The sequence below is a fragment of the Gossypium raimondii genome, chromosome 13, assembly GCF_025698545.1.
Source record: "Gossypium raimondii isolate GPD5lz chromosome 13, ASM2569854v1, whole genome shotgun sequence".
Taxonomy (NCBI): Eukaryota; Viridiplantae; Streptophyta; class Magnoliopsida; order Malvales; family Malvaceae; genus Gossypium; species Gossypium raimondii.
Window position 1 is genome coordinate 11,081,331 of NC_068577.1, and position 26,120 is coordinate 11,107,450.

At 34.0% G+C, this 26,120-nt stretch overlaps 3 protein-coding genes across 15 annotated transcripts; all 3 read right to left on the reverse strand.

Annotated features, from left to right (window-relative positions):
• Positions 1 to 745: 745 nt before the first annotated feature.
• On the reverse strand, positions 746 to 8,159 carry LOC105782198 (uncharacterized). 11 transcript variants are annotated; one of them, XR_001129740.2, is made up of 16 exons: positions 7,746 to 8,158; positions 5,901 to 7,108; positions 5,631 to 5,818; positions 5,315 to 5,505; positions 5,099 to 5,167; positions 4,684 to 4,756; positions 4,402 to 4,558; positions 3,998 to 4,289; positions 3,803 to 3,917; positions 3,515 to 3,678; positions 3,300 to 3,374; positions 2,774 to 3,191; positions 2,380 to 2,444; positions 2,014 to 2,063; positions 1,891 to 1,918; positions 746 to 1,368 (listed from the first exon to the last, which is right to left on the reverse strand). XR_001129740.2 is itself a non-coding variant. In XM_012606760.2 (12 exons), exons 1-12 carry the CDS (start codon positions 8,040 to 8,042, stop codon positions 3,003 to 3,005), a joined length of 3,018 nt encoding a protein of 1,005 aa, XP_012462214.1. In that variant the 5' UTR covers positions 8,043 to 8,158; the 3' UTR covers positions 2,581 to 3,002. The 11 variants fall into 11 exon arrangements, 1 of the variants encoding a protein (XP_012462214.1); XR_008193020.1 differs by having other exon boundaries at positions 746 to 1,401; XR_001129738.2 differs by lacking the exon at positions 746 to 1,368 and adding an exon at positions 1,445 to 1,565.
• A 2,362-nt stretch (positions 8,160 to 10,521) lies between these two features.
• LOC105782201 (uncharacterized) lies at positions 10,522 to 11,718 on the reverse strand. 2 transcript variants are annotated; one of them, XM_012606764.2, is made up of 3 exons: positions 11,159 to 11,718; positions 10,975 to 11,056; positions 10,522 to 10,893 (listed from the first exon to the last, which is right to left on the reverse strand). In XM_012606764.2, the coding sequence occupies exons 1-3, from the start codon at positions 11,273 to 11,275 to the stop codon at positions 10,748 to 10,750; spliced, it is 345 nt and encodes a 114-aa protein (XP_012462218.1). In that variant the 5' UTR covers positions 11,276 to 11,718; the 3' UTR covers positions 10,522 to 10,747. The 2 variants fall into 2 exon arrangements, with proteins under 2 accessions (XP_012462218.1, XP_012462217.1); XM_012606763.2 differs by having other exon boundaries at positions 10,522 to 10,899; positions 11,159 to 11,695.
• A 545-nt stretch (positions 11,719 to 12,263) lies between these two features.
• LOC105782200 (uncharacterized) lies at positions 12,264 to 16,031 on the reverse strand. 2 transcript variants are annotated; one of them, XM_052626673.1, is made up of 7 exons: positions 15,708 to 15,856; positions 15,079 to 15,138; positions 14,695 to 14,780; positions 14,491 to 14,613; positions 13,538 to 14,362; positions 13,203 to 13,416; positions 12,264 to 13,085 (listed from the first exon to the last, which is right to left on the reverse strand). In XM_052626673.1, exons 3-7 carry the CDS (start codon positions 14,713 to 14,715, stop codon positions 12,562 to 12,564), a joined length of 1,707 nt encoding a protein of 568 aa, XP_052482633.1. In that variant the 5' UTR covers positions 14,716 to 14,780; positions 15,079 to 15,138; positions 15,708 to 15,856; the 3' UTR covers positions 12,264 to 12,561. The 2 variants fall into 2 exon arrangements, with proteins under 2 accessions (XP_052482633.1, XP_012462215.1); XM_012606761.2 differs by lacking the exon at positions 15,079 to 15,138 and having other exon boundaries at positions 15,708 to 16,031.
• Positions 16,032 to 26,120: the final 10,089 nt, after the last annotated feature.

A 26,120-nucleotide genomic window follows, 5' to 3' on the forward strand; every position in this document is an offset into this window, starting at 1 on the left:
TGAAATTAAAATCAATCACGCGTCTAAACCTAATTACTATTTAAATGATTATTTTTGTAATATTTATAAAGTCAAAATGTCATTATTTTTCTTAATTGGAGTGCTTTCTTTTCCTCACTAGCCGAAAATAAAATCTAAAGGAACCCCAAGACTTTGATTGGTTTTTTCCTTTATCTTTGTTATACGTGAAAACAGATTGGTAAAAGTGACGGGACTCCGTTTATTTACCACCGTAGTTGATTTGACACCCAACAAAGCTAATTAATTTCCTTCATTTAAAAAAAAAAAGTTATCCCCAAGCTTCAAGAATTTATCGATGCAACAATTAACCGTTTCTTTATTGGCTGATAAATTAACATGAATTTATCATATTTCTCATGCAACTGATCACTCAATGATCGTTATCGCTATAACTTATTAAACTACTGCTTCACATATTTGGCTTTGAAAATGTAGATAGTGATTTTCCTTTTCTTGTGGGAAAAAGGGGTAACCCGATTTATTCGAATCAAAATCTAGTTATAATTTTGTTCTTTCGAATCGTATAAAGAAATTGAAAAGCAAAAAAAATCTTTTATTTATAAAAAGGATACTTACGAGTTAATCAGCGTTTTATTTTTGAAAATGGGAAATAAAAATTTTAAATTTCAACTAAAAACAAAAAAAAAAAAACAAAGAACTTCCAAGTTAATTATTTTACCGTGGTGGGTTTGACGTTAAAAGAAAGCAAAACTAATAAGTAAAATACAAGAAAAATGAGTCTTCTTTCGTATTCATAATTAACAGCACACAAACATACAAAATTATATAGGTGCAGGGGAAAACCACTATTTTCTAATTCCATTCATCTGTGTAACCGTTGTTCCTCCTGAATACGCCAAACCCCCAAAAGCAGCCTCCTCACGCAATATCACAGAAGCCACAAACTAAACGTTGCTTTATTTGGAATCACTGACTCTAGCCTTGCTTCCATCAAAAGAGGCCATTCAAGTCACACTACCACAGCCTTCTCTACTCACGGGGTACTACTACATTACCTACCTAAATTTAGTGTTTCTAAATCCAAATTTCAAGTTTTATTGAGAGAGAAACAACAGGAGGCAAGAAAATCTATCACGATTAGATTAAAACGAAGACCCATACAACAAATTTAGGTTAGACTGTAGCGTTTCCAGCAGAACTTAAAAAGACCACACACTTTCAAGCTCACCACAAGTTTTAGACTAGCTTACACATTGCACTGATATTGATCAATATGCACATAAGTACCACTCGAGCATTATAAGTTGATGTGTTACTCATCCAAAAATTGTACAGAGTTCCAACCTAAGCCTTTATTTCCATATGCATTTAATTCCTTCGTAAAATCTATGAACAAGAGGATTTATAGGTGCATCAATCCTTCAAGGACAAGATTTCCCCCGTCAACAACATAGAAAAACCCTCATTATCAACTTATTTAGTTTCTTATTATGATGGTAATTTAGAGCCAAAGAACAAGAAAAGCTTCAAAAGAAAAAACAACGAACCCAGTTTCAAAGCTCAATGAGTAAAGCATTAAGGCCCTACAAGCAATACAACTAAAATAAGTAAAGGGTTTCCATGTCACTTTACAGCACTAATATTGCTGGCAATTTATGTTTTCAACAAGATAACAGAAGGAAGCACGGGAAAGTTTTTAACAAAGGAAACACTCCTATTGCACAAGATTTATTTCTTCAGCAAGTCATTAAAATTCAAGGGTAACAAATGAGATACAGGGGAGGACTTTGAGATTTGATAAGACAGATTCTAGAGCTCCAAAACATTTTAAGAAAAGAAAGCTACTGGAGTTCTCAAGAAAACGCAAAAATAGACAATGCTGATATAATGATATTGAAAAATACTTACAAGAATTGGGGAGCACAGGTTTTACACCCTAAGAACAAAATAGAGAGGATCAAATTAAAATATTAATGTTTTCAACAAGAAAAATTGCAAAATGATAGAGGAACTAGGCAAATAATTACTCACTGAGATGGACTTTGACTTCAAGCTGACTCCTTTACGACCAGTGCAAGTGCCTCCAAGATGATTGAGCCATGGATCAGATATAATGCAATTTCATTAGGACATGCATATCTCTAGAAAAGGTCAAAAGAATTTTAAGAAGTACATCTCTAACAAAACGCAACAAAAAAATATCAATATAATCACAACATATAGGCACCACATAAAATTACCAAGGCACCACAAAAGCATACATAGGATACAAAAAGGTTGGCTGGAAGCAAAGTACAGAATAGTAGTGACCAAAATACATCTCTAACAAAACCAAAGAATCAATATAATCAGTTTTTAGGGCGTCAAAAACAGCTCCAAATAAACAAACCAAGGTACCTTCTCCTGGGTGCCTTTTAAGCTTTTAAGCACTGGAGGGTTGCCTCAAAGCAGTAGCAGCTATCCTGAATGAAAAATCAAATTAGACTTCCCAGAGCTCAAACCATTCTGATAAGATAGAAAAACAAAAGTGACACAACTAGAAAATTAACAAATGGAACAGCAAAACCAACAACAATAAAAGACCAGTAGAAACTAAAATAAAAGGGCAAATACGAAGGAGTCACCTTGCCAAGTTTAAAGAACAAATTTTGTTCTATAAACTCATAGGAAACTGAATATATTTTTCTCATTATTCAACAAAGTTCAGCAGATAAAAAGATGACAAATTTTCACAATGGCCATATCAAGAATGATTACAAGAGATAAAAACGCCTTTGGCTAGTTGTCTTACAATAGAAAAGTACATTCCACTGAAAGAATCGCCAGTAAAGAGTACTCCTGACCAAACATCAACCTTTTGACTTCAACCATGCCAAAAACAGTGCCCAAAGCTCTTTGTCCAGCACAGAGAAGATAAAAGACAGAATTCCCAATGATTAGATATCTAAATATGAGTTAGGTCATAATGTACAAATATCTAGCGCAACACATTTCTGGAGACATAAAATCAGCAACATGTTTCACTTGCCCGTGATGAATGGATGAGCCAATGCCTGAGTTACTGTCATTCTCTTCTCTGGATCAAGCACAAAAATTTTTTCTAGAAGGTCTTTGAAGTTGGCTACCATCTTTGGATCCTCACCTGGAGAGCCAACAATAATTGAACTGATATCTTTTGGCTTTATGTTAAGAATCATCCTCTTTATACTCTGAAAGGCATATTTAGATTCTTGGTCAAGACAAGGACAACCATGACAAACAACTTATATCAATGTAACAGTATTAAGCATTTCAGAGGGAAAAAAAAAAGAGAAAACCTTTTTAGTAACAGGATCCTCTTCTGTAGCATGAAAATTCAGATCTTGATCAAAGTGTTGTTCCGTAAATGCTCCCTGAAAAGAAAAAAAGGAATAAAAAGTTATCAGCACAAGCAAAGAAAATTACATAATACAAGCAAATATTGTATATTAAAAAAGAAAATGCAAAATATTTTTCTCAAAGAACAACTCATTCACACAAATTGACCATGTACCTTACGCAACATCTTCTTTGGAAAAGGACCTTTGAGTTCCATATGAAGACGCAGCATGTCATTGTTTGTTGGACCAGGGAAAAGAACTTTTCCAGTATATAGCTCATACAAACAGCAACCAACAGACCAGATATCCATTGGATGATCATAAGGCAAACCAAGAACTGCACCATGAAGAAATACAAATAGAAGACCTTAACCAAAAGATATGGTAATATACAGATATCATCCAACACAAGTAAATTATCCAGCCACCCTAAATTGTAAAAGCTTTATGTTGAGACTTACTTATTTCTGGTGCACGATAAAAGCGGCTAACAAGGTATGGTGTAATTTCATTTTTACCAGCAAACATGGCATTACCAAAATCACAAAGCTTCAGCACATTTTTTGCCTCATTTACCTGAAAAGAAAGAAACATGTCAAATTAAACAATCAATTGAAAAAGTTAGCCACAAACATGAATGAAAAACTTATACATACCAGCATGTTATCAGGCTTTATATCACAATGAAGAACACCACAGTTTTTTAGATGCTTAAGCGCAATAAAAAGTTGCTTAGCATAAGCTCTGACAGCAGTTAGTTTAAGACCAATATTGCGACCAAACTTCTTGAGAACTTCACGCAGATTCATATGAAGAGACTCAAAAACTAAACAAAGATGATTCCTGTACTTGAAACTTGACAAAAAACGAACACAATGGCGCTTATCATCTGGATCTGCACCTGCTAATTTTTTCAATATTTGAACCTCCAGCTGACCAGCCTTGTGCCTGTATCAAACCAGTATTAATACAAGCACGTAGCAGGAACAAAGTTGGAGAACTTGAACTCTGTATAATAGAAAAATAACATAAGAATCAATGAGAAAGTTAGATCACTCACATCGTTTCATTATTACGAATGATCTTTATAGCTACTTCTTCGGGAACAGTGGCACCAGCCTTAAGATCCTTCGCACGTACAACCGTCGAAAAAACTCCTTTTCCATGAGCAGCAGTTACTTCATATCGGCCATCAAGTATTTCACCAAATCGATAGCCTGGACAGAAAGAACAGCAGTAAACGAGCTTAAACATATACCAGAGAATTTTGTTTCGGTTATATGAAACATATGTATCTGCGTGTCTATTTATTTGTATAACAAAGTAACAACTAGAAACTTACTATAATATCCTTCAGCATCATCCCAATTGTCATGAAGACCACTCCTTATAACCGGCAAACCATCACCTTTACCCTACAAGCACACCATTTATAGATGTTTTTAAGCCTTATTGTCCCAGCTCTCAACTTAAATATAATATATAGTAAATAAACAAACTTCAAACCATGCATGAGAAAGCATTTATGCTAGGAGAAAGCCAAATCATGTTACTAAAACGTACTAAAAGTGAACAAATAAGAGCCTGTTAGCCACTTAGAAACTTAAGTTATTGCAGATATACACGACAAAAAGGGATAAGAAAAAGAGAAAAAGGCAGTCAAGAAGTGAATCCAGACCTGAGATACCAACTTAATCAACTCTTAATTAGTACTGATACACAACAGACCAAAGCAAATAGCCAAATCTGATACATACCAATTTACGAACTCCAGTAGGTGTTTCTCCAAATATATCATCACAGAAAATATCATCTGACCTCTCACTCTGCACAAATAAATAAATGGAAATTATACACCTAAATAGCCTAAAAATAAAAGCCAAATTCAGCACATCCAAATTAAGATCTTAAAGAAAGAATGCAGGTTGAGAATATATAAAATTCAAATGTATTAGAATAGAAAACCAACACACCTTCGGGGTACCCTCACCAAGCCCAGCAGCACCAGATGTCCTCTCCGCAGCAGCATGCCCATTTTCTGAAGGTGACTTCTGAACAGACAATAATGGATCGGCAAAATAGATGTCTTCATGCCCACCAACGACATCTGGACCAGCACGAGTAGCAGCTATTATTTGCCCATTATTCTCTACAGGCCTATTATCTGGTTTAGATAAAAAGTTTATTAGCTATTTATTACCAAGCATGTGAACACCGCGTTACGCTGCATCAAAGCTCAATAAAGCTAAAATAATAAGTTAAAAATAAAAGTTGATGGGGGACAAAAACCTTTATTTACATCCGCTGCAAGTGACTGTGTCTGTTGCTGCAACGGCTGACTCTTATATTTCTCTAAGATGGCTTGCCTTCGCTTCCTACTTTCCTCTTTAATCCTATTGAGTTCTGCCTCTTCCTCCTCCTCTCCAGCAAGTTTTAACGTAATCCTTTCTTCAAAATCGTCTTGCTCCTCTTCATCTCTGAACAAATCAGATATATACGAACTGGTTAGATTACGATAGAACAAAATACCATGAAACATCTTTTTCAAATGAGGTATACCTTTTTAGTTTATCACCATGTCTTTCCAATGAATCGATGTTAGAACCATGAACCTTTACTGTTTCATTCTTCCTTGTTCCGTCTCGATAAATTTCTGCTTCATCCCGTTTCGAGTGAGAATGTTTCTTATATCTATCTCGATCACCATAGCCATCATTTTCAATTTCAATATTCCTATCTCTATCCCTACTCCTGTCCCTTCTCCTTTCCCTCTCCCGCTCTTGGTTCCATTCTTCAGTTTTTTCCCTTCTCCTATCTCTATCTCTATCATAAGCACTGCTATGATCCCTGCTCCAATCTCTTTCCTTCTCCCTCTTCCTATCTCTATCTGCTTCTGTATCCCAGATCCTATCATGCACCTTCTCCCTTCTCCTTTCACCATCTAGATCCCTGTCCCGGCTCTTCCCTCGCTCCTTCTCCCTTCTCCTTTCCCTCTCCATTTCTCTCTCCCTACTCCTCTCTCGCTCCTTCTCCCTTCTCCTTTCACCACTCATGTCTCTATCTCTACTCCTTGCTCGCTCCCTCTCCCTTCTCCTCTCACCATAAATCTCCCTGTCCCTGCTCCATTCAACTCCCATCTCCCTTTCTCTGCTTCTGTCGCGCTCCTTCTCCCTTCTTAATTCCCAATCCATCTCCCTTTCCCTGCTCCTCTCTCTACCACGTGTCTCCATGTTGCGATGCCTTTCTTCACCAATATATCTGCCATAACTGGCACTTCGTTCTCTTTCATCATTCCTAACTAAGTTTCTACTACCATGTTGCCCATCCTGACTAGGGTCGCGTTCGTGACGGCGACTTCTTTTCAAAAGAGCCTCCTCATCTACTATGCTTTGGGAACGTGATCTTTCCCTCACAATATAAAGTGACTCAGATCTACTCCTAGAGTAATCATAACATCTTGAATCAAGTGGTGAGCTAGCTGATGTTTTGTATTTTTCCCCAGAACTTTCAGAGGACAACGAGTTTCTTGTGTCGCTTAATTTCTTGTCATCAACCTCTTTGACATCCTCATGGTAATTCTTTTTCTTACCACTTCTTGAAGGTGACCTATTGATATGATCATCAGAGACAACTCTGGGGACCAATTCTCCTTGAGACTCAACACTTAAATTTCCAGAGAGCCTAGAATGATTATGCTTCCTATCTTCACTCTTGTCACCAATCCCTCTTACTTGCTCATCCACAGAATTACTATTTTCGCCAGCTCCCTTCAAAAATAGACAATGCAAACAAGAAATTGAGTGCACAAACTTGCAACGCATCATTCTAAAAAATTGAAAGAACAGTAATTACAAGCACATATATGCAACAACTGTAACCAGCTCTTACAACTGAATAGTAAGCCATCAGTCTCCACTGTAACGCCTAGGAGGATACTTCTTTTTGCAATTCAAACATTTTCTTTGTGTGGTAGTGCATATGAATGGGATACTCACTCAGTAATCTAACAAGCTCTCACAAACCACAGATTCATTATCCCAATTTTATAAAAATATAACATAATCCACGAAAATATGCAATAAAGGTCCGTCAGGTCACCGAGAAAAAAGGGCTTGATGAAAATTGTCAAAATTTCCAAACTCAGTCAGCAAGCAACCAAAAGAATAACTTCTTCCAAGTACTGCCCAACACTCAAATTTCAAAATTTTGCTTGATAAAATTCAAAACCAAGTAAAAGGGTACAAATATCAAAATATTTAAAAAATTCCCCCTTGAAACTAAAGAAAGAGCCCGAGTGTCTTCCCCAATTTCTCAGTAACTAAACGGCGAATGGAAACACAAATGATAGTAAGCACTAAACACAGCCGTGACAAATTAAAACAAGCAAGGGTAAACTGAACACACCGGATCCGAAACATCCCGGCCATCGCGAGATTGATCAGCCTTGATTTCGGCGGTCGGTTCCTCATCAAGAATCTCTCCTTCCTCGACGTCATCATCAGGTCGAGGAATCGAAGGAGGAGGAAGCGGATCTTCACCGCCATCTCTGGCTTCGTCCTCGTGCTTTTTGCTGCGATGGCGGTGGTGACGATGTTTGTGGTGGCGATGCTTGTGGCGTTTGGAGGACTTATCGGTTTCCTCTTCGTCGGATGGAGAACGATGGTGCTTCCTTCGATGAGAATCTGTGGTGTCGCTAGCCATTGGGAATTAATTGCAGAAAATCTAGGGTTAAGATTAGGGTTTTTTCAATGTGATTGTTTTTCTTTTAATATTCTTGGAGCGAAAGAAAATAGTTTTACCTTTTTATTTTCGTTTTCGTATTTATGGACTGTTTTCTGGCTTTGGGATTTTGGGCTGCTTGATTTGGGGGCCGCTGCTCTTTCGTACGTGCCGGTTTGAAGCGTGTGGCGGCTATATAAATATAATTTTTTTTTCTCTAAATTTCCAGGGATACAACTTGTAAGGACTCAGCAATTAGTGTCTTTGGTTTAAATATATCAAATTCTGGCAGATTAATTCAATTACTATGGGTATTATTATTAATGTAATAGAAGGTAGATTCAAATGTCTTAAAGCTTAAATGAAATTATTCAAAAATATATATTAAATTTCCTTATATTTGAAATTAAATTTATATCTACTAAGTTAAACTGATTTCACCAAATTGATTTGGTTTGATCAATTTAATCAATTTGACCTAACTTTTACTAATTCCTAGCAATTTGGATAGAACTATTATAAAATTTTCAAATTTACTACGAATAAATCCTAAGATTGTTTATACGTTTTGGTACAATATGATATGTTATACACATATATAATTTTATACATAAAAATTAATTTAATTTAATTTCTACATATCGATAATGTCATTTTACATGTACATAGTACATCTACAAATAATTTTATTTAATTTTTAATATATACAATTTAATAAAATTAATGTTTCATATATGCGAATCCCAATGGTAGCCTATTAGTTGGGTATTCATCTACCTTACAAATAATTAGAGTTTCAATTATCATTGTACCAATTTTTTTCATATATACATTTAAATAAAATTAAAAGATCAACAAAATTCAACTTAAAAAATTTCACATGAAATCATAATTTTAAAATTTATCCCAATTTACAACTGAAAAGTAATTATACTGTTCGAAAAAAAATAGCCCAATTTACAACTGTAAAGTTATTATACCGTTGGAAAATAAAAATTATAGTAAATACCAAGAGCAAAAATATAATTAATTCCACAATTAAAAAAAAAAGAAGCTCTTTCTTATCTGGGTTAATTTAGTAAACTTGGACTAAATTTTAAATTGATCTCTTTTAATTAAATCCTTATGATATTTATATTGTTTTTATTGAATCATCAATTTAGGCATTAAATACCTATTCAAATATACCATGCATTATTTTTAAGGTACAATGATCAAAATGTAAATATGTGTATACTCATTACATAAATATCTTAGATTTGACGTGTTAAAAACACAACGTTATTAGATTTAGGATAATATATTTTATTATGTTCTATCCAAATTGTTCATAGGATAATTATACACTTGCTTGCAATTTAACCCATATGTTTTAAATATATTTTGTGCTAAATTTGAATTAGAATTTATCACTAAACCTAAAAGTAAAAAAATAGTTAAAATAAAATATTTTACTATTCATCTATTTTAAATTTAATCTCTAGAAAAGAAAAGAGTGCATGATACCACAAATTACTTTTGAATAAATCTTTAAAACCATATTATAGAACTATAGCATTTCGTGATTCATTGGTACATCAACTTTGATTCTCTATTAACCAATAATCTGAGACCATTAACATGGTTAAGGCCAAACCCGTTTGAAGTTCAGATGCAACAGGGTACTCTTTCTACTACTATGTTACTAAATATAGAAATATTTTCAAAATAAAAATATTTTTTCGATATAAAACACTCATGTTGATAAAACGATTTGGGCCCCTTTTTTCAATGCTGAATCGATGACCTATGTATAAAGGGAGAAGAATTCTTTGAATTTGAAGGAAAAAAAAGAAACAACTTTGCTGACAAATTACAATTATACATTATACAATTCTAAGTACAATTAGAAATTCCAAATTATATGTAAATTATTTATTTATTATTTATTATTATACTTTTTAGTTTTTGATATATTTTCTATTTTGGTAAGAATAATCCTCCGAATACTCGGTCTTGGATGATGGTTTACTTCTTGGATTTAAGAATGTAAGTCTAACTGTTATTGCTATTAAAATTCTTTTATTAAATTTAGATTTATTATAGGGTTTTTTTACATGGTTATCAAGGTGTGTTTTATTTTTGGAAATAAAAAAGATGGACTAAATTTCAAATGTGTGAAAAGTACAAGGATTTAGAGCAAAGACAAAAGGAAGTTATACAATGCTCCAAATTAAACATTTTATTTGCAAAATCAATCAATTATTGAAATAAACTATCATCATGAATCTGTAGAATCCCTTTTTAGCAAAGCTTTTTCACATTTAAAAGAAGGGTTACAGGCATGAGGTATTACTATCAGGTCAATTATTGGAATTGGTTTTCCATGGTTGTTTAAAAGTGTTAAGATAGGAGATGTAGAACCAAAGAATATTTCTTCTTTTGACTGTTTCTCTCAAAGTCTTCGATTTTTGGAATCTGATTCTGCCACCCCAAAAAGATGAAATTTGATTCATTATATCAGTTAACAAAGACTCGAAACTTTTCAGGTAAATGCTATGAAAGTGCCATATATACAAGTGAGATATGGCTAAACTGATAACCACACTGCTTTGAATCATTTATTTTCTTTGAGGCTGTAATAAACAAAAAATCTTGATAAGAAGAACAGTGTAGCATGTTGAATGTTTGTTTTGCTTTATTCCGATTCATCTTCGGAAAGTGCGAAAAATCCTCTTCACCATGCTCATTGCGCTGAGAGGATTCTTGTTAATAACAGCAACTTGCTTTCCATTACTAGGGTATCTACTGGTGAGTGTTACCTTCTTCTCCAACACATTCACCAAAACTGAGTCTGTCTCTGCCAATCAAAGAAGGAATACATACAGTTGATTACATTATTGTATTTGAGAAGACAATTTTAAAACAAAAGTACCCTTCATTCTTGACATTATGTGTGCTATTCTCCTTTGACACTCTGCACACTGAATATCGGCTGAGAGAACAACTTGGTGGACCTGTTCTCACCAAACATAAAACACAAAACACAAAACACAAAACACTACAGTTCATTAATAAAAGAGAATACAACAAGAGATAGAAAAAAAGAGAGTACTAACAAGTGGCATAGATAAGGATTCAACAGAGGCAAGGCTACTTCCAGGAAGCAATAGGCTTTTTGGGTTGTTAAGTTCAATTTTTGTGACCTCCTCCTTGGCTTGACCAGGATGAAACATGGTTTCTTTTATCCCTTAATGTAAACACTCAAAGGTCTTCATACAGGAGAAAGAAGGTAACAGGGTTCAATCTGGAGCTGCAACCAAAGTGAAAATAAAAGGAATGGAAAAAGATATAGGAACAGCAGCTCCTGCTGTAACTCAACTACAACTGATGGTGCAAGCCCATCTTTTGGAGATGCTACAATTTGGAGGGTGAAGAAAGAGCATCTTAAACTGGTAAAGGGGAAAAAAAGGGTCTTTTTAATGCTTAGTTCAAGAAGATGCTTCATTCATGGAGGGTACCCCACATTCTACTTTTATCCTCATTTTGTTTTTCTCATCCGTAATAATTCTTTAAAGAAGTTGCTTGTGAGACCAAATTCGTATCAATGTCCCACTTTTAATCCATCATGACAAAGATTAGGTAACCACAAGGAGATTTGCTTTAGAATGAGACACAGACTCTTCAAAATTTTAGGAGGATACATCTTAATATGACAAAACTATAATCTTGAAAAGGCAGGATAATATAATATAATGACAATGAAATTCAACTTAAACCTAGGATGCTATTTACTGCTGTTAAACTTTCAAAAGGATAGAAGTGTTTCTATCTGCTTCCCTTTGGAGTGCATTCTTATAATTGCCCATTTTCTAGCTTAACGTCTGGGAATTGTAGCATTAATTAATAGCAATCCTTTATTAGAAGTCATAATCGTTTAATTCCTAATAATCAAATGTAAAGTGATGAAGACAGGGAATAAGCTCCTTAACCGAGATGATTACGACATGGATTAATCACTGGACCTACCATTGTCGCTGTTCTGCTACGGTGTGATACTCGTCACAAATTATCAGAAAAAGTCTGCATAGTTGTGCAATTGGCAAGAGCCAAGATTCGACAAAATTCCCAACCAACCAAACATTCAGTTGCGCCCATATCTGTCAAAACAACCCGCATCACATGTCGATTGTCGAGTATCCATGCAATGCTTTGAGCTCATGGTTGAAACATGCAACAAAATAAACGTGTACATATATATATATATATATATATCTCTTTTTACCCTACAATGATATACAGACTACATAAAATCAGAATCTTCAAGCAACAATCTAAAAATAGCCTAAACGTGGATCGGACTTTGCAAGACGCAAAGATAGATGCCATTGACTTCTCAAAAGAACATTTCCAACAAAACATTGCGTACGGGAGGTGCACTATGTACATGAAGGAAAATAAAATCCAATGAGGGAAAAAAAAAAAAAAACCAACTCCAAAATCTCCACTGAGAATGGGTCGATCACCTAGTCATAACCAAGCTTGCTAGAGGCGGCACTACTGAAGAACTGAATAATGGATCACCCATGTACTTGCAGTTATCATTATCAACGTTTATTGACGAAGGGTTTATAAATCTCTCACAAGTAACCAATCCTGAGGTGGCTTTTATGACATTTCTACTGTAATTCAGCTTCTGTACACAGGTCGTATTCCTTCTCTTCCTTGATGACTTCCACTTCAACCGGGAAAGCAAATCATCCTTTGAAAGATCTGGTACAACAACTACCACATCTTTTGCCCCAACACTTCCTGGTTCTACAGGAGAATCATTACAATCTGTGCCATCAGCACCGTACTGTACACCGTCACAAATGGTGGTGTCTTCCACATTGCAATCATAAGATTTTCCTTCAACTTGCTTCCGGCCCCTAAATATGGAATTCACAAGATCATGCCTCTCCTTAATATTTATCCAACGATTTCCAATCCATTCCCGAGATTGCCTTACATCCCCACTGCCAAACACTGATTCCAGCTTTTCTTCTGCAAATAATATAATATGTCAGAGCTGGGAAATGGAAACCAAATAGACTTGATAGATGGTTCATGACCATAAAAAAAACAAAACATTAACATTCAGATTTGGAGTATTCTACAAACCTGGGAAATAAACATGAAATTTATCTTCTGAATCCTTCTTAATGACAATGCCCTCCCACCACCCATCATGCCACCACGCATCAACAACAGACCCAACACCAATACATGAAGCATTACATCTTTGGTATTCTGAGGATGGTCGAACAGTTGTCCTTCCACAAATACGGATTCCCACTGGATCAGGAACAGCAACCCTCGATGCCAAAATCCATTCCTATAACATAAAGTCATAAATCATTTAGTAACTCAGAAGATAAAGAGTCAATAATATGAGTTCCCTCATTAATACTTCTTTACAGCCCTGTAAACCAAAAAAAAAAAAAAATAATACATGCCTCTAATTTGTTAGATTCATCAGCTGCATCCTCAATATCATGGTATTGCACCTTCATCTTATCCCTGTGCTTCTTGATTACATGAGCTCTAAACCAACACCCTCTAATACCACTATCTTGAGCTAATATCTCAACCTGGGAGCCTAATTTTAAATGCTGAGAAACATAGTGCTTAGTGTCATCAGCAGACAGGAATGAAGACCTATCTCCATTGAAACTTTCAGTTCCATTTTTTCTGTTCTGAAAATCTTGAAGATTTGCACCTAATGCATCTACAGACTCTCGACTGCCACTGAAATGCATGTAAACATCATCATCCTTTGACAGACAATATCTCTTTCTAGGTCTTATCCCAAAACCATCATCAGTGTCCCAATCTGTTTCCTTATGATCAGCATGTTGCTGATGACTCGCGCAATTATTTGAAGGAGAAAGACTATACATATATCTAAGCATATCTTGTTTCCAATAACCCTTAACTTGAGTAATGTCAAAAGGCTTGAGATCATCATTTTCAAACTGCTTGCAGCATACAAATGGCTCCATCCGAGTATGTTTTGCTTCTTTCAGGAATTTCTTGAAATGCATATGACTAAGGACAGTAGCCAATCCATCTATGCATTCAATACTAAGATCTTGAAGACAAAGAGAAAAGAAAATCTCTTTGTAATTATAATTGTGTGGCAAAACAATACCAACCTCATCAATTTTGTGAAACCATCGTACGACAACCATCTTATTGCCTCTAGAGTCCTCATATAAATCTTCCAAATATGCAACAAGTCGTTTATCCTCCTCAGCTAAGACATAAACAAAGTCATGAATCTGAGATGATTTGTAGACGGAACACAAAAGCCAAAAAAACAAGTTAGAAACTGAAGCCATGCGATGCAGAAATGGCAAACCTTAAGGTTGAATAGAAGGAGATGGTTGATAAAGGAAGTTACACTCACCGAAATTTTTACACCATTCCTAAGGTAAGACTGATAGTGTTTTCTTTTTTTCCTACATATCCATGAAGAACCTAACCATAAAAATTCTTTAGTGTACTGGCCCAGCTTCCATGACTGAAGATCCTGTAGGAAGAAAAATAGGAACATTGTTAATGAACGGTTGATTGAGGGCAGAAACCCATATCGCCAACATATCATCCATACCTTGAGGGCTCCAAAATCCATGTTTTTCACATCTTTCCCATTCCAAATGCCATCAACTGAACAGTACGGCTCACGAGAAGACGTATCTGTAAATTTTAACACAATTAGCAACACAAATACACATATTCAGTTCCACCAGTCTCCACAGAGAAGATAATTTATTACGCAAACATGTGACAGCAGAGAACTGATAATTGAGAAGGAACAAAACGAAAACAAGATGCTCACAAGTCACAATAATAATAGCTCATATAGATTGTGTCTTAATAGTATTCATTTTCACATTCAACAAGAATTAACGGCTGATTCAACCATGTTTCCATGGAGATGAAACATTTTTTATTTTAATGAAAGCAGATATATTTGGTCACGAAAGATGTTGACCTAGAGATTTGAGGGCGTAAGAATCCTCTCAATCGGCTCTTAAAAATTGAATTAGCAGTCCTGCAGCCCAGATTATAGTCAGTTAACATTTACCATGGTGTGCAGAACCAAATAACGCCAGTCAGAGAAATAAACGCCACAGCCAAAACAAACCAAAAAAAAAAAAAAAGGAGGGGAAGAAGAAAAGTATCACGTTACTCGGGAACCCGAAGAGAGGATTATGTTTAATGGTTAAGATAATCAATCAAGATAAACGAAAATAAAAATTTAAAGGAGAAAACTCACACGTCTTCTAAATGAAAAATATAAGGAAAGGAAATAAACCAATAAAATATCGCAAGCCAGCAACTCCATTAGTGCAGGCGAAAGAAACCAGCCAGAAAAAATGTAAATGAAAACAAAAATATTTACAGAAAACTTATAAATTAGATAAATGAAATATTGAGAATAAATTAAAGGAGATAAAAAACTGCTTGTTTCAAGGAGAGCGAAACCCCTAGTCAAATCCAATCCAATCGAATCAGTATTAACCATAAACAAACCCAGCGCAATCCATAACAACCTCCAAATAACCATAAAATCTCGAGATACGAAGAAAACAAAGAGAAAAAGTAATCAGTAGTAATTACCTGAAACGACAGAATTAAGCCAATATACAACCTCCCTGCGAGACTTGAGCTTGTAAAACGGCATCGAAGTGAAGAAAAGAGAGCGGTTCTTAATAGAGAAATGATAAGACATGTGCCTCAAGCTTTTCTCTTTCCCAACCACAGCCAGATCTGAAACCCCATCTCTTCTCTTCAAATAGTAATGAACCTCTCTCCTTCCTTTATCGCTTGAAACATTCACCTCGTCCCAGCCCATATACGCCGCTGTGCTCGACGGCACTCCCTCCATTTCCAACTGCAATTACAGGAAGGGGAAAACAAAAAAGCGGTAAAGGAAATTCGTGAGAGAGTTTCTTGCGCGTGATTTTATATTATGCGGGGAGGTGTTTTGGAGAAAAAGGATCAACGGTCAGGATTGCGTACACGAGGTTGACATCGTTTGGGGGAAATTTGGATTCCTAAAATACCCTTGGTAAGACTTTGATGATTTACTTGCACTATGTATTTTCTTGTTCCTCATGTTTTTGGCATTTTCATCCGCCACACTCGCATGGCGTATTGGAGGGCTTTTCAGGAACATAACAAAACACAAATAGAGGAAAGAAGGGAAGTCGAGCCCGAAATTGGTGGTTGATAAAAGTTAGACTAGCTCAGTTTGGTTATCAACTAGCGTTAAATTAGTGAAATATGTAAAAAAAAATTAATCGGTAAATTTAATAAAATAGATCATTAAAAAAAAAAAAACTGTGAAAGCGTGTTTTACTCCAAAGGTCATTTCCTCCTTGGTAAAATTTTAAAACGCACCAACGGTAAAATTATCTCCAGCCCAAATGGTAACTTTTTATGTTATAAAGTATTTTTCTATTATTTTCACTAAAATACAACTTTCTCCATCTTCTCTAAACTCTCAATTCTTGCTATTCTCTCAAGATTAATTTTAAAATTTCCAATAAATTTGTATAAAAATATTTTAGTTTTACTTTATCATTTCGTAAATTATTCATTTTGATTATCTTTTCACAAATGGCAAATTTTCTTATTCGTTTCGACGATAAACACATTTTCGCTGTACAATTGGTGATGGAAAGGAATTTTTTTATTTTAATTAATTTTAATTAACTTAAATTTAAATTTTATAATTTTTAAAATTATTTTGTTGATATAAATAGACAAATAATTGAGTTTTGGAGGGGTTCATACACAATTTATCCAAGAGCGCACCCAATGAAATTCGTGGTTATTTGCAAGATGCGAGATTCTTACATGCGAGATGCTGGGCCCGCAAATTGGATTCCACACTTATTAGAGTGTTGGTGAAAAGATGGAGACCAGACACACATATTCCATCTTCTATGCGGTGAGTATACAATCACATTCGAGGACGTATCTTTACAATTCGGTTTATCGGTGGATGGGTTAATCGTTACGGGGGCAATGGTCATTCCTGGTAAGGAGGACCTTTGTGAAATATTTTTAGGGAAGGTGTCGAACAAGTTTCAAGGTGGCTGTATAGAGATGAAATGGTTGAAACATAGTTTCATAGAATTTCGTACGAACGCGACTGACATGGAAAAAGAATAATACACCTGAACATTCATCCTAAGGTTAATCAGGGGCATTATAATGCCTGATAAATCTTGAAATTTGGTGCACATAAGGTGGCTACTACATCTGGTCAACTTCAAAGAATGTGACCGATTGAGTTGGGGATCAACCGTATTGACCACGTTGTACAGGGAGTTGTGTCAGGTGACAAAATCGGATAAGATGTCAATTGGTGGTTGTTTGCTTTTACTGTAGTCATGGGCGTGATGGCAGCTACCATTTTTAAGTCTCTGAGTGGATGCCCCTTATACATTCCCACTGGTGACAAGGTAAAATTAATTTAATAATAATATAGCTACCATAGTAAATGTTGTTTATTTATTATGTGATTGAATTAACATATTATTTGAGCAGGTGGAACCATGGGTTGAGTTATGTGGGACTATTGGAGTAGCTCGAAAATATTCGATTGCTATTAGATCAAAGCTCGGATTAACACCCCTAACCCTTGTCCGTCGCCGAATTGGGGTTACGGGACATTACCAGACTTAATGCATATTTTTTTTACCAAATATAAAGCTTATTTCAAACTTTAGTAAACAAATAAGACAAACTATATTTATTTATTATTATTATTTTATCATTTTTTAAGACAATAAATTAAACATGCAAATTTCGAACAACATTTTAATACATTAATTTGGACCACCTCATTATACGCAAAATGGATTGCCCTATCTATACACATTGAACACACAACACACAATATTATGTAACATCATATTCGGATAATTCTTTAAAGCATGAAATGGATAGAATTAATACTAATTTGACCAAGATTTAACATTCATGTTCGATTAAATTTTTTTTGAATCAAGTAATACATATTTATTATTACCAAAATTGTTCAACAATTTACTTACAAAATTGGACCAGATATTAAAACATAAATAGACACAACAAATGCCACTTTTGGACAAAGATTGCTACTGAGTTTTGATTAGTTTTAATCTTTATTACTCCAAGCATTTAATGTTAGTATGACTCAACCAAAGATGTCCTATTTTGGACAGCATAATTACATGCTTTGGACAGCAATAATCCTCCTCCTAACGGCAACATTTAACAACTAAAATACAATAAGTGTCTTAAATCGGACAACCAATGATTCACATCACAACATTAGCTTATTAATTATCTAAATACCATAATTATGCGCTAATTGGGACAATCAATGCTTCATAATATAACAGCAGCATATTAATTAGCTAATAACTTGTCTTAAGTTCTACTTTAACTCCCTCATGCAGTACAAACCGAACAGCATGTAAGTTAACTTCAATTTTTTTATATATCGAAAGCAATAATGAATGAACATCAAACTAAATAAAATTTTAAAGTATGGAGTTCCGCAGATTAAATAACACTTACTTATCTATCATAGCTTATACTATAATCAAATATGCATAAATAAAATCTCTATTTTAATGACCTTTAAAACCATATGCATAGACACCAAAATAGGTCAAAACAAAGTAAGCCATTTTCGCATGGCTTTTGATTACATTAATATGTACTTGATCCAAAATCTAAGCCATTTTCGCATGGCTTTTGATTACATTAATATGTACTTGATCCAAAATCAACTTTCCTAATAAGCTATACATATAAGTACCTTTTATATAAATATAATCGACCCATGTACTTAGCTAATCATTAAATAAGATATAACATAACACATACTTGATTATTATAATTTTGCAATCCATTTGATATTACATTGACAAAGAACTTACTAAACGCATGTCTTGAGATGATTCACCGGCACATAGCCTTCTACGCTTAAAGCCTGATTCAGTACACCGGCATTAAGCCTGCTAGACGTAAAGTCTGAAATATTTCACCGGCATTAAACTTGCTAGGCATAGAGCATGATTATCTCAGATATGAAGCTGATTTTTCATATAATTCTTTATGATTTACATAAGTCTTTCTCAATAACCGTATCTCCATAAAAATCGAATTATATTCAATTCTTCATAGCAAACACACATTCAAACCATATATATATATATATATATATATATATAATTCACAACATTAAATTCAGCTCATAGAAATTGAAACATATATTGAACCACATGTATGTATATATAATTCATAACATTAAGTTCAAATTTCAAAGAATTTTGTAACATACATTCGAACCTCATATATATAAAATTCATAACATTAAATTCAACTCAAAGAAATTGAAAAATACATTCAAACCACATGTATATATATATATATATTATACTATTAGTTTCAACTTATTGAAGTCAAAGCATGCTTTGGTTAACTTACACATAATTTATACAATTAATTTCAACCTACCAAATTCAATAAAGTTTATTTACCGCTTATATACTATTAATTTCAGCTTATTGAATATATAATAGATATATAAATATATTCTGATTTAATAACATTTATTCGCTATTATTAGACTTACCTCGGACGGTGAAAATCGGAATAAGGCGATTAATCGACGATTTTGGTTTTTCCTCGATCCAGCTCCAATTTCTGTTGTTCTTGATCTAAATGTTTTCAAAATAAACTAGTTTAAATATTATTCCATTCAATTTAGTCCAAAAACACATAAATGGGAAAATTACCATTTTGCCCCTAACATTTTACACATTTTGCAATTTAGTCCTATGTTGAGGACGAATGTTCCTTGTCTTCATACAAATCCACACATTTCATTTATTTCACATTTTAACCCCTCAAAATATTATTTTTGCAATTTAGACCTAATTACTTAATTTCATCAAAAATTCTAATACAAAACATATTAATCTAAAATATATATTTCATTATTCATCATCAAACATCACATAACACAAATGTTCATCAATGGCACAACTCAAAATATTCATCAAAATCAAAAATTTAAAATGGGTCGGATAGTATTCGAAGCAACAATATCAAAAAAGTAAAAATTATCAAAAACCGAACAAAGAACTAACCTTAATCAAGCTTCAAAATGGCCGAATATTGCTTGGCTTCTTTTCTTTTTCTTTTGCATGAATTCGGCTAAGGAAGATGATAATAACCTTAATTTTTTTATGTTTTTATCTATCATATTTAATATTGTCCTTAGCCGTCCACTAATATTATCTACGGCATAATTTCAACATAAGTGCATCATATTATAAAGACAAGTTCAATTAGGCATTCACACATTTAACTATCAATTTTCATTTTACGCGATTAAGCCATTTTCTTTAATCGGTCATTCAAACGATAAAATTTAAACACGAAAATTTCACACAATCAAATTCACACATTATAAACACACAAAATAATATTAAAATATTTTTTGACTCAGATTTGTGGTCCCGAAACCACTATGTCCGATTAGGATCGAAATCGGGCTGTCACATCGGAAGTCGATGTTAGTTATTGAATTTTTCAAACATATAATAATTATGCAATGGTTTGGATTTTAATATTTTGTTGATAACAAAATTTATAATTGTGCATTACAGTTTGAATGGATGTCATACATTGATTCGGTAATCGTAAAATGCGCCCTGCTCAAATTTTTGGCCATTCAGAGTATGTGGGAGGCGAAGGTGCCATTGGTAGTTTACGCGACGTTGGAGATGTAAAAATCTGATCGAGTAATTCGACTGTTTGGGTGGAGGCAAAATATTCTGCCAGCACCGTAAGACATCGAAGCACTACACAAGCTTGATTTGTTGGGGAAAATCGACGAAAATTGGCGGGAATTCCAGAAAGAATATATTAATATTTGGGATCATAGGAATGATTTCATACCCATACACAAACCTTTTTTCGCATCGGAGATGGCAACTTTTGTGGAGTACGTGCCACAATTTAAACTCGCTGGCAAACCATATCTACTACACATACATACTTACTAAATTAACTAATCTCTTGAACATTTTTCAATGTCAATTGAAACAATTAATCAATCTCCATAAGTACATATAAGATTAAGTGAGGTAACACTATATTTCTATATTGTAATAGTTTAATCACAATAATCTTGCAAGTTTTGCAAGGTTAATGTACTGTTTAATCTTGCCGCTAATTTAACCTTTAGCTCCTTAAAAGATTAAACATGCACCAATTAAATCTGTGTCAATTAATTATAATTTCAATATGTTTAATAATTAATTCATTCGACACCTTACATTTTATAGTGCAAGTATAACATAAGTATGATTTTATTTAATTGAACAACTTGCCAAGGCCTATAACAACACAAACATTATTTTAATAATTCAAGTGGATAGAATGCAATCAATCTAACACAAATTAATTTAAACCATTTTAGTTAGAATAAGAAAAACAACACAACAATTATTCATATTCATAATCTCAACATAAACAAGAAAATTAAAGAGAAGGGAACTAGGAAGTAAACCTAGGATTTCTCTAAAGCCAGACTAGTGCGCTCTTCTTCTTCTTTGCTCGTTCTGTTGAACCGAGGCTTCTACAAATAATTGAATGTTGCTATTCCAAGGTGGAAGAAGGTTTTTTTTCAAGAGGGAAATCAACAAGGGAAATGGGAAAATAAGAAAGGGAATGGAAGAGAGAAAGTGAGTGAAAGAGAGAGAGATGTGTGGGAATGAAGGTGTGTTGAATGAGGAAGGGAAGAGGGGTATTTATAGGTGGGAATGGCTGCTGAAAATAGCAATTAAATAGCAGCCATTCCTCTTCCCTTGGCCAGATACAAATTGTGCAAGTTTAAATGGCTCAAGCTTGCTATTTTAAGCTAAGGGCAAAAGTTTGAAGGCAGAAAAAGTGGAAGGGTTTGAATAGGATTTTAAGGAAACTTCAAGGGTTGTTTTGTAAGTGTGGAAATCAGCTAGGACCAGCTGATTGGGTCAGCTCTATGGACAATTTGGGCTGCCCCACTTGTTAAGCGGATCAGTCTTCTTTACTTAACACAATTGGGCCTTTTTTTTCTTTAGGCTTATAATTAATTTTTAACCCAATTAATTTTGGATCAAAATTAATTATAAAATATTTTTAATACATATTTTTGGACCGTCCATGGTTGGAAAATATTACTAGCGTTGCTCTTGATCACTTGATGCACAACATTGCCCCAACGGTTTAAGCCTCCTAGGGTGTTTGCCAAGCCAATTTTTACCCTTTGTGCAAAACTGCTAAAAATAATCCAAATTTGTGTAAATTTATTATAAAAATAATTAAAATTAAATATTTTAATAATTTAAGTGCAAATTAATTATTTTATACTTAAAGTATTAATTTTGACAAAAATTACTACGAAACTACACGAATTAGAGCTCAAAAGGTGTTAAAAAAGTGCATATATTTTTGTTTTTCCAAACCCCAAAACTTAATCCATTGCTCGTCCTGAGTAATGCACAAATTATAAAAGAAATTGCTTGTAATCACCATTGAAAAATATATTTAGAACGCATTTCCCCCACAACTATGCCTTCATATGTTGAGCTTAGCAATTTCTCTCCACTAATGTAGGCAGTACAGAAATCTGAATCGAAAGGTCTTTTAAATGGGTTGTAACGTGGCTAGGCTAGGGGTAGGTAAAAGATAGATAAATTTAGGCTAAAAACCCTAGACTCAGCTTATATCGGACCTTCAAAATAAATACCTTCAAATTCACCAACTCATTTTGCAATTGAGTTCACACATGCTCTTTGTACATCTATTTCTTTTGAGTACATATGCTCTCTTTTTTTCTTTTCTTTTTTTGAGTATATTATTATATGTACTACAATTTTTTTTGAGCATTTGATACTTCTTTTCAACTCCCACAAACTTATTTTTAGAGAATATTCTGGATAGATTGAGTCTAATGTTTGAGACAATTTAAAGATAATTATGAGAGAAGTGATAACTTAATATTGCAATGGTTCAAATAAAATCAGGCCATATAGTCTCAAAGTTGGGTTTTGAGGGATAAATATTCGTTAAGGTTGACTTGAAAGGATCAAACGGTCCAAACAAAAATTTGCCTAAGTCATTTTCAAAATTCCATGCTTCCTAGGGTTTCGCCTCAAGAAATTAATAAGTCAATTCTAGAGACTTAAACTTTCATGTATGCCTAGCTCTCCTAATGAATTAAAAATTTTATGGTACAATTTACAAAATTTATTAAGAGTAGCATTTATGTCATAATTCAGCTAACATAGGAATCATTGAGATAATAGAACTTTATTTATAATAAAGTTTCTCATAATTAACAAAATTCCAATTTTGAGCAAAATATAACTTATCATAATTATAAGAAAAATGTATCTTGAAATTTTTTTCAATTTTGGTCCCTTACTTAAGATGAATAATGTCGCTATTGTTAAAAACAATAGAGAAAATGAAAATATAGAAGTGAATAGATACTATACACCAAGTAGGATCCTAGAAAAAGGAGGTGAGTCAAGTTTGACTGCTTAAATACCAAACTCTTCCTAGACAGATCCAATCTTAGATACGTACATATCTATTGCCACACTTACTATTTTGTAAATTGTTCACTTTTATTAATGATTTCAACCTCTTATTTTATTATGCGAAAAATAAATTCCTAAAAGAGCTTAAAACTAAAAACTTAAAATATCCTAAAAAGTAAAATAAAATAAAATAAAAATAAGATTCCCCATTTTTATTTATTTGTAGTCCCCTCTGAATACGACCGCCTCGTTCCTTCCTCGACATTGGAGTCCATGGTTTGAGTATAAAGTCTGGAAATTCAAACACAAAAACAAATGGGTTATGAAATATATATTTTAAGTGCATCTCTAATTGAGTCATCCTGTATTTTTAAGTATCTGCAGTAAGCTTGTTGCTGCAACTGCATGTGTTGCAGTATAGCTATTATATCAAATTGTTCACTTCGTGAAATGGTGCTAGATGAAGGGACTCTCAGCGTCAGGCTTAGAAAATATGTTAAGGTGGTTTCAGTTTTGGGCAGATAGGTGAGTAGCTGAGGGTAAGGTTTAGAGTTAGAGGGGTAGCGGTTTTAAGGATAGTTTAGGTGCGATGGTTAGTGGCTTCCAACAAAGGTGTCCAAGGTGGTGATTTAATGGGTTAAGGGTTGTGACATTAAGGGGTTAAGTGAGATGCACTATTGGGCTACTTAGGAGTGGCGGTGGAGTAAGGTAAGGGATTTTGGTTTTTGTGGAAAAGGGTTGAATATTTCCCTTCCTAGCAGTGTCTTAAGCCCAATGGCAGCTCCTTTTTGGATCCTAAGCTCCTGTACTAAAAGGAAACTAAAAAAAACTCAAAGAAATTAGTTCTTGGGGTTAAAAGTTGGCCCTTTATTTAACAAAACAAATAGTTAAATTCTTCAGGCTACTTAGAAAAATAATTTTTTTTGAAAAATTACATTAAATTAAACTCCCAGGAAAGACTGGAGGGGTCATAGTTGGTCATGCTTAAGTCCCAATCTCCTAGAAAGAATTTTAATTAATGTAATGACCCAAATAAAATTTTATCTAAGTCTACCATTTTATTCAAATGAGGGAAAAAAACTAAATATAAAATAACGATAGAGAAAGTGAAGAGAACTCCAATTTATACGAAATAATTACTGACCAAAACAGTGTCAAAGGGCCATCTATCATACCAACCATACTCATTTAGGAAGTAATCATACTTTTGCCCAGCAAATTTGTCCAACATTTGTTTTGGGAAAGAAAATCGAAAATGGTATTTTCTGGTGGCCTTGTTTAACTATCTGTAACCCATGCAAATCCGCTAACTTATGACTTGAATATCTACAATAATCCATTCAATACTCTTATTGTGCTTTTCCAAAACCACAAGTGACTCTTCTTCATGACTCTTGGTGAACTTAACTAAAACCATGATAGGTAAAGTCAGAGATAAACCCAAATAATCATATTTCAAATGAGGAGGCAAAGGCTTCAGTTCCAATTCAATTGGCTCTTCAATCAACGATTTTGGTTGTTTTTACTCCCAAGATAATAACTCTAATGATTCTAGTGGAGCTTCCTGAGTGGATCCCTTCTTTTTAGCTTCTAGAGGAGCCAAACATTTCTCGTCTTCATCATCACTTGGTGAATCCGCTAATAGAATATGTTCTAATGGATCGTCTAGAGAATTGAGTTCCAATTCTGTATAATCTAGAGATTCCATCTTGGAAATAACAGACCAGTCTTCAACTACTGTAATACCCGATTTTGGCCCGGGTAAAAGGCCCAAATTACAAACAGGCCCATAAGAGCCCAAATCAAAATGAAATGAAGGCCCAAAGCTCAGGGGCCCAAATCAGTTGCAGAAACCCTAGGGCTTCTGAAGAAATCTTTGCACCGCAGCCAAGCACCTAGCCCACACGAGCCGCATCCTCGATCTTCACCTGCACCAAAGAAAGGAAACACAACAAATAAACCACAAAGAAGGCAAGAAAATCAAGAAATTGCGAATCAAAACAGATATTAGAATAGATTTTATTTTCTTGTTTTCACTACGGCTATAAAAAGCCATCTCAAATAGAGAAGAGACCAAAAAGAAAAACTAAATACAAATACAAAATTTTCTTTTTGATAGAAAATGTGTTTTTTTTCTCTGTTTTACCTTGTTGATTATCGTTCTTTTATTTTTCATATATATATTTTATTTTTTTTATATTTTCTCTATTTTTTTTATTTCTGCCTAAATAAAAAGAAGAAAAAGGAAGAGAAAACTTACCTTTTTGCCGGAATCGCCGAGTTGGTGCCTTCTCCTTCGCGATTGGAGACCGGGGCATCGACGGAGGCCATGGGGATGGTTTGAACGGAGGCGGTATATGAACATGAAACCCTAGCAGAGGGATTCTCTACAATTTAGTGTCAAAAAGGGGGGAAGAATGAATTTTTAAGGAAAATT

What these genes read in the sequence shown, in the direction of transcription:
- LOC105782198 (XM_012606760.2), bottom strand. Translation starts at nt 8,042, where the DNA reads ATGGCTAGCGACACCACAGATTCTCATCGAAGGAAGCACCATCGTTCT. An exon ending in TTATCGTGCACCAGAAATAA is followed by an intron (nt 3,679 to 3,802) that starts GTAAGTCTCAAC and finishes TTCATGGTGCAG; the next exon opens with TTCTTGGTTTGCCTTATGAT. An exon ending in AGGATCCTGTTACTAAAAAG is followed by an intron (nt 3,192 to 3,299) that starts GTTTTCTCTTTT and finishes TATGCCTTTCAG; the next exon opens with AGTATAAAGAGGATGATTCT.
- LOC105782201 (XM_012606763.2), bottom strand. Translation starts at nt 11,275, where the DNA reads ATGTTTCATCCTGGTCAAGCCAAGGAGGAGGTCACAAAAATTGAACTT. An exon ending in AATCCTTATCTATGCCACTT is followed by an intron (nt 11,057 to 11,158) that starts GTTAGTACTCTC and finishes TGGTGAGAACAG; the next exon opens with GTCCACCAAGTTGTTCTCTC. An exon ending in CATAATGTCAAGAATGAAGG is followed by an intron (nt 10,900 to 10,974) that starts GTACTTTTGTTT and finishes TTTGATTGGCAG; the next exon opens with AGACAGACTCAGTTTTGGTG.
- LOC105782200 (XM_012606761.2), bottom strand. Translation starts at nt 15,975, where the DNA reads ATGGAGGGAGTGCCGTCGAGCACAGCGGCGTATATGGGCTGGGACGAG. An exon ending in GGAATGGTGTAAAAATTTCG is followed by an intron (nt 14,363 to 14,490) that starts GTGAGTGTAACT and finishes AAATCATCTCAG; the next exon opens with ATTCATGACTTTGTTTATGT. An exon ending in ATTTCATGTTTATTTCCCAG is followed by an intron (nt 13,086 to 13,202) that starts GTTTGTAGAATA and finishes TATTATTTGCAG; the next exon opens with AAGAAAAGCTGGAATCAGTG.